General features: G+C 29.0%; 1 protein-coding gene across 1 annotated transcript in view; it reads left to right on the top strand.

Annotated features, from left to right (window-relative positions):
- The window catches only part of LOC105627905 (prolyl endopeptidase-like), a 14,869-nt gene that overhangs the window by 2,966 nt on the left and 3,457 nt on the right, over positions 1–8,446 (top strand). Inside the window, 2 exon segments of the mRNA XM_012209178.1 lie at positions 6,227–6,328; positions 8,012–8,235. Coding sequence (XP_012064568.1) covers positions 6,227–6,328; positions 8,012–8,235 — 326 coding nt within the window.

Below are 8,446 nucleotides of genomic sequence, written 5' to 3'. Positions count from 1 at the left end.
ACTTAATTTTAATTATATATATATATATATATATATATATAAAATTAATTTTAATATATATTTAATTTATCTAAATTGATCTTGATGAGAAAAAAAATTCTATTTCTAATCCTCGATTTACTTAAAATCTAATAAATATTATATCTAGACATCAATTAATATAATATGACATCAATGTATAATTTCGCACTCAGCAATATGTTATGTAACACCATGTATTATATTACATTTATATTGTTGAATTTATAACTCCGATGTGCCAATGAAGGCATCTAACATATAGAAAGAAAAAAATATTTTCAATCTATCCCAATCCTACATTGTAGACTATTTACATATCCCAGACACTAAAGTTATATTTACAACACGTTAAACTATATGAAATGTAAATAATAATATTAAAGAAATAAAATAAGCGAAAAAGGAATTTGTATCACAGTCTCTCACATACACTATATGTATATCGTGTGAATCTGCATTTCCTGTCTCGAAACTTATTTTTCTTTCTAGAAAATGTAATTGCATGTATATTTTATTCTGGTAAACATCCGGTAATAAAAGAAGTGATGAAGGAGGAATAAAAAAACAGCGTACATAATTAATTATCGCATTATACGTAGACGAGGTTTGAGGATTGAGACAATGTTTTTCTTTATTTCCGTGCTTCCCCTTATTTATGTATTTGTGACAATAAATTACTTGCTGCCATTGATATATCTACGACATTGCGTTCATTCGTAATATGGTGCATTGTACCGCCTCGTGAAAAGTCTCGTTCACGTGGCAATTACTATCATGTTTAACGAGAAAGAGAGAGGGGGGAGGAAGAAGGAGGGGGGAGGGGGGGGCAATTGAAGCCCACCGATAAGAAGATACCGCGTCCCTCGCTCTACTCCCCCCCCCTCATGAATGCAATGTTGACGTTGAACTTATATATAGTTCAACGTCACACGCGCAAAAGATAAAAAAAAAAAGAAAAGAGATACTAGAAGTCCGTCGCGGTCAAAGTATGATTTCTTGATAATTATCACGCTAAATAATTAAGGATAAAAAATATTGCGATTTCTTCTACGAATTAGCGATTGCATCTACTCGTTTCAGTTCGGTTGCACTATGTAGTTTTCTTCGCATAATGGAGACATATAATTAAAAAAGGAGATGATTAACGCATTCAGATTTTTTGGTCGGAAATAGAAATATTGCTGATCAGACTTAATACATACTTGATAGAAATTTTGTTTCTAACATTATAAATGCTGGCCCGATCGAGAAGCCAGACATAAAAATATTATCAAAAGAATCAGAATAATTTTGATAAATGATCAAATTGTGATAAAATTTGTTAAATGCAAATAAGGAAAATCGAATGGTTAATTACGAGCAGATTAAAGATCGTGTTGCAGTATAAAACAAACATTAGCCGTATTCAGAGAAAGTAGCTTTACAACTGTTGTCAAAAGTCTTTAATATGATTGGTTTATTTAGATTCGGTGAGAAACTGAAGGCCAGATCAATCGTATTAAAAAAATTTTACAACAATTACAAAGCTGTATTATTTGCTGAACGATTTATTCTCATTTCATGGCGATGATAAAACGCAAAAAAATAATGAAACAAATGAAATCTTAACAAACGTATGTTTTGATTGTCCTTCAGCAAATAAATTAAAATTAAACAAAAATTTCTAAACGAAAAATTAATTTATTTCTTGAGAAAGACGCAACAATATAATTATAAATAACGTTATAAGAATGCTGAACAATAATAAATACTAATAATAAATAAAGAAAAAACGGGCGATTAAGAGCCTTAATACGATAATTGATGCGATTAAATTAACATATATTTCAATCTTACATAAATATGAAAATCGTATATTTCAGCTCAATTCGAGCAGTCTTATATGTATAATAAAATCGTTTTTTCTTTATTTATTATTTGTTTAATATATCTCAAGAGCTCATCTTAAGAGCTGATTATTCGCTTTTTTAATAAACATTAAATTATAATGAAAAAGGTCATGATTAAAGTCAGATAAAATATCCAAATTTTTAGCCTAATGTAGATAAGTTGCAAATTTATCTATAATTAAAATCTAAACAAAACAAACATATAACTCGTTAAAAAATATATAACAAATAAACAAACGTACATTAACAAACATATAACTCGTTGAAGAGCGAGAAATTGTTGTGTCCAAATCTCAAATGTCGTCCAATAAAAAGCAAAAGTCCTTGATGTCTACACTGAAAAAAAATTATTTAAATCTAAGTAATTTTTTTCTAAAATAGTTCTAAATAAATATTTCTTTATTGCGCAAAAATATTTATACTAAATGTGAACATTACTTGTTCGCATGTTACTTGTTGACATTTAATAAATATTTATTTGCAGCAAAGAAACTTGTTTACTTGGAAAAGAAAAAATTACTTGGATTTAGAAAAATTTTTTCAGTGTGAAGAATTGTGATCGTGTCGAATTGTGATAAGGATTTTAAAGTTTTGAGATATGTGCAATAAAATATAAAATAATACATACACACACAAGATATACAAGTTCTACATTACATCAAGGACTTCTTGATAATCAACGATTAGTCATCATATAAATAAGAGATCCTTAAGTTAATTTAGAAATACGTGTATAAATAGATTTCATTAACTTTATTATTTCTTTGCTTCATCATGGAATGAGATAAATATTTGTTTCTTTTTTTTATAATATGATTTATGATCTGTTCGTAATTGACTATTCGATTTTCTTTATTTGAATTTTGATGAATCCTGGGATCTTATATGTAGAAATCCGGTTTCTACACCGGTCTCTGCGATATATGCAGTTAAAGTTATTCGTTATTAAGTTTAGATCATATATTAAGCCTTGCGTCCGATGTTAGAAATTGATGTGAAATCTTGGATGAAAAAAACCTTAACAAATCATTTGAACAATTCGAACAATTGATCAATGCAATTGATCAATTTCGTCTCCGTCTGAAATCTTGGAGCAATTTGTTGCATCGAAGACACAATTCTTTAAGTCCGTGTCACACTACGCATTGAAGATTGCGAATTAGAGAATTAGAGATAATAGAGATTAAAATTAAAGCCAACCAGAATGAAACAGATTAAAATTATAATTTTCCGATTCGTCAAATTCTAATCTCTAATTCATTCTCAATTTCCAGCATATAGTATGACATGGGTTTTAGAATAATATTCGGACTGCGTTCTGTTGCATGCATAATACGCATGAAATATCATTTTTTATCTTTGTTCGCAGAATATTAAACAAGAATAAAATGATACATCATGCGCATTATGCAATGAAACGCAGTTTTGTCTGCTTATAATGCCGCATGCGCATTAATACGCGAAAAAATTTGGAGTTTCAGAAAATATATACATACATAAAAAGCACACGTACGTCAAGATACGCCAAGATACGCGGCATATGAAATTGTAAGTAGAAATCTATTTTAAGATCCGACATAATTTATAATTATACAGGCTTTAGAGAGGACATATAGTAAAAAAAAACTAATTGATTACATGTATTAACCTGTAATTAACCAACGAAGACATTCTATTTGCATTCACATTGACAAGAATATTAAATAATTGATAATACCAATTACTTTATCAATTCTTCTATTGAATATTTTTTCCTTGTGTTAGTCCATTATGTATGATATTCAGTTAGGCAATAAAATTTTAATTAGTACAAACAATAAGAATCTTATTTTAGATTGTATATGAAAACAAAATCGATAAACTAGAAATTAAATGCCTATAACAATCGAAGCATCTTTAATGCTTAAATGATTCAATGTGAATTTTATATATTATATTATTTTATATATTATATATTATATACTATATATTATATTATATGTATGTACATATATTGGGTTGTCCAGAAAGTCCGCAAAAGATTTAAATTTAATAAATGAAATTAAAAATTTAAATCTTCTGCGTTTCAATTTTCCTTCAAAATCGGCACGAATTTTCCGGATAACCCAATACATACCATTTATTTATAGTTCGAACTGTGCGTCGAATTGATTTTCTGAACTTATAAATGTAATTAAACTACTGTAATAATATCACAAATTAAATTAAATTGACAAGCAATTTTTAATAATTCGATGCTCAATCAGACATTACATTAGAAAGATTTTATTGTGCTGAAAAACTATAATTAGTATTATCATCTATATTGTAACTGCACTATAAGTAATTAATAAAAGAATAATTTTATTCAATAATTAAAAGAATAATAGTAATTAATAGTTGATAGATTTTATTAATAATAGTTTTAAAACAGAATTAAATAATTTCTTACTAGAGAAAAAGACTCATTATATATTAATTGGAATTCTCATAGATTCAATCAGAAAGATACATATCAGATACTTGTAATTAAATCTATCAAACATTCTAATCGAAATAATCAAAAATTCAATTATGATTATCAGAATTCGTTTTACTCACTATTTTTTGTTGATTCGCATTATAAATTTTGTTTTATAGAAAGCTATTATATAATTACACATAGAATATTTCTGTAAAAATAGTTCTTTATTTCTTCATTTGTCATTTTTATATATATTGTAAATTTTAGTTATTACCTTGCAACTGTAAGAGCTCAAGATAGCTAAATATAATTATCTGTTAATGCAAAGTAATTTCAAAACTAATATTACATCTTAAAGATTTAATACATACTTTTATTATATGTAATAAATAAAAAAAAAATCAAGATATGAATGAAGAAAAAGAACATTTTATTTCTACGAAAAAAAAGAAAACGCTTCGCAAGATAAATTTAATGCATCCTCTACAATATACACAGCAAGCTTAGTATAACAAGTAAGAGTAAAAGATTGACTAATTATAATTGTGAGAAAAATAATCGACTGCGATTGGTCAATTTCTTACTCCTATTTTTTATACCAAACTTATTTCACATATTATATATATTATATATATAAGACGCATTAAAGCTCTATATTTTTTAGATTGAAGCCTTACTCTAAAGAATGAAAAAAAGTTCAATTTTCAATCTTTAAAAGTGAAATTCTATTCTTCAGGAGTGCATTCCAAAACTCGACTCTGTCAATTCCGAGTATCTTTCATCCTTATTTAACACTTTATAAACAAAGGATCTGTTTTTTGTGGCTAAACTAGTGTACACTTTTGGACTCAGGTATGTGTTTAATATTTGGAGAAAGCGAGAAAAAGAGTTCTAATGCAGTCCAATGCAGAAATAAAAAACAAGGCCTAAAATGATACTCGGTGACAGAGTTAAATTTTGGAACGTTCAGAATGACAATTCAGGTAAACATTTCAGAGAGTAAAAGATTAAGAGCTCAAATGTGCCGCCTCGCTCTGCGGAAATGAAGCCGAGGGAGACGTGTTCTTTCCGCATTTATCCGATTTGTCGTCGAGGCGCGACGTCGCGCGGCGCCGAGCGACGAGAGAACGATGCGCGCGATAATACGTTTGTTTAACGGATTCCAGTGGAGAGCACTCCAAAGATCCGGTGGTCCTCGGTGGCACGTTGACAATCACGTGAATTTGCAAGCAGCACGCTGGGTGACGTCTACACCTACACCAGTGAGAATTCGTGTTATTCGTGATCAGATTCGCCGTGCTGTCGCACGAGCAACGCGACTTCTCTTCTTTGCGTGCGCGCATTAATCTGTGACACACGATTACTGCATTAAACGTCACCGACAATCACGTGATCTTGATTGATGACTTTTTTTTCTTGCGCTGCACCTTCTTGAGGAACGAAGGTCGCATAAATTCACATAAATTCGCGACAGTACCGAAATCAGTCATCTTTCCACGATGCATCGTACTATCTGAGATCATCGTCTCAGACTTGAACTTTATCGAGTCTTATTTTTAGCAGCACGACGTCAAATCGAACGCTGAACTGGAGCGGGTCAGTCCGGATCACGTGATTCAGTGTTTGAGGCAAATTAGCGCCATTATTGCCATTAGCGCCGTTAGCGGTCTAGTCTAGTGGTCTAGTTGAGTGTGAATTTAGTATAATTTAGTACTCTAGTGTAGTATAGTGTACTTATATATAGAAATCTGTGGGGACTCTGTGGATGACAATTGGCATTGGTGACAGTCGGCGTATATGAAAAGAGATCTTACACGTGCGCGAATATCGTCAGATAAGGTTTTTTTGTCTTACTTAAACGGCATTTTATCGTACACAGGAAGACGCAACTCGATCGAAAATTATGGATACGAGAATACAGTATCCTGAGGCGCGCAGGGATGAGAGCGTCGTCGACGATTATCACGGCGTTAAGGTTAGGATGCATGTCGTAATTTTTCGTTAATTTCAAATCAAAGAATATCAAATCAAAGAATGTGAAACCTAGTTTTCATGATAAGATATATAACACTTACTCTCCGTCTGCAATTTGGATTCGATTAATATTATAATATTTTGAAATGAGGTGAAAATTACAAAAGTAAATGAATTTATAATACTAAAATATTTATAATTTTATTAATCAATATCTAAATTTGTAATTTTCATCTTTTAAAATACTCAATCGATTCTATGGATCTTTCTTGGCACAAACGAGATTTCATTCTCAAATTTCACCTTCATTTTTGCTCAAATTTCAATTTTTATTAAATAAGAGTTTTAACATTTGAGTTGAAAAACTATTTGGTAATGAATAGAGACATTGAAGAGCAATCTTCAATTTTTTTGAAAATTAGAACTAAAATACTTGTTAGACAAAAAGATGTAGATTGCAGAAAGGAGTGATTGCAGGAGAATTAATAATGTATATTAATATTTAACTCAAATGTTAATGTATTTTGAATCTTGACGGTATTTCGATGAACATTAAATTTTGTTATTAAATACAACAATTAGCCTTTATAAAAAAATTGTGAAGAAGGGTACGAAGTCTTATTCTTTTTCAATACTTCAGAATTAAACTTCTTGCATGGTTCATTTTTTTCCTTTTTAGAGAAAAAAAGATGAAAGATGAATTGTAAGAAGTTAAAAGATGAAAGATGAATTGTAAGAAGTTAAGTCAGGGATATGGAAAAAGAACAGACGTAAGTATTTCAGGATTTAATAGATAAACTATAGGAATAAATGGAAATGGATAAGAAAAAAAAAAGAATTTGGCTTTATTATGAAATTGCTTTATAATGAAATTATAAAAACAAATATTAAACATTTTAGTGGCATTTTTATAGCACTTACTATTTTATGACTATGGGAATCTAACAGTTATTCTTTTCGTAGCATAACTATTGTTTCAAAGTTAAACAAATATCATATTTACATACTAAAATAGTAAATATGATGTGAATATGTACACAAGATAAATACGTTTGACCTTTGCTTCTATATTCTGCATAATAGAAAATCCTTGTCCTGTTAATATTTGTATATAAGTTTAACATTTTTTTTTATTTTCACTTGTAGAATACTGTGTACTTGTAGAATCCTGTCTTTGTTAAATCCTGAAATATCTTCTATAATGAGCATAATTAAAATTTAATATTTTAATCCTTTGTCTATAGATATATATTTTATGCTCTGCAATCTTTTTGGTCCAGCTTAGGTTTTTTTTATTGTTTTAAGCTTTCAAAAATTGTGAAAAAATTCAATTATTTTTCAATTCTTTATATTCTCTATATTCAAAGTTTTTAATCTAAATGTTTATTTAATAAAAATTGAAATTTGATTCAAATTTTGCTTGTGTAAAAAAAACTCAGATTGCAAATGGAGAATTAAGTTTTAGTACACAGTTATGTTTTTAATACTATAGTTACTTAAGAAGGGATGACTTTTAAATATATTTAAAATAAAATACATTTTATGCATAATAACAATAAATGCAATAATAACAATAAATATAATAGCGATATTACAGAAGATTTTATAAGAGTAAAGAATGTTATATAACATTTGAATGTAAAAAGTTATATAAATATCATAAAAATTAATATTTTGTTTGTAGATAAGTGATCCTTATAGATGGCTGGAAGATCCAGATTCACCAGAAACAAAAGCTTTTGTTGATGCTCAAAACGCCATTACTAAACCATATTTAACTGCGTGTAAAGCTCGTGACAATATTCATGATCGTTTGAAGCAATTATGGGATTTTCCAAAGTACTCGTGTCCTGCCAAGCATGGTGAAAAATATTACTTTTATAAAAATTCTGGTTTGCAAAACCAAAGGTATAATTTAAATTTTTAATTACTAATATATATATATATAATATCTTTTTAATTACTAATATATATAATATCTCTCTCTCTCTCTCTCTCTCTCTCTCTGTCTGTGTGTGTGTGTGTGTGTGTGTGCGCGCGCGTGTGTGCGTGCGTGTGAGTGAGTGAGTGAGTGAGTGAGAGAGAGAGAGAGAGAGAGAGAGAGAGAGAGAGAGTACGA

Source organism: Atta cephalotes (genome assembly GCF_000143395.1).
Source record: "Atta cephalotes unplaced genomic scaffold scaffold00010, whole genome shotgun sequence".
NCBI lineage: Eukaryota > Metazoa > Arthropoda > Insecta > Hymenoptera > Formicidae > Atta > Atta cephalotes.
The sequence above is the reverse complement of the archived record's forward strand: the minus strand, read 5'-3'. Positions and strand labels throughout refer to the sequence as shown.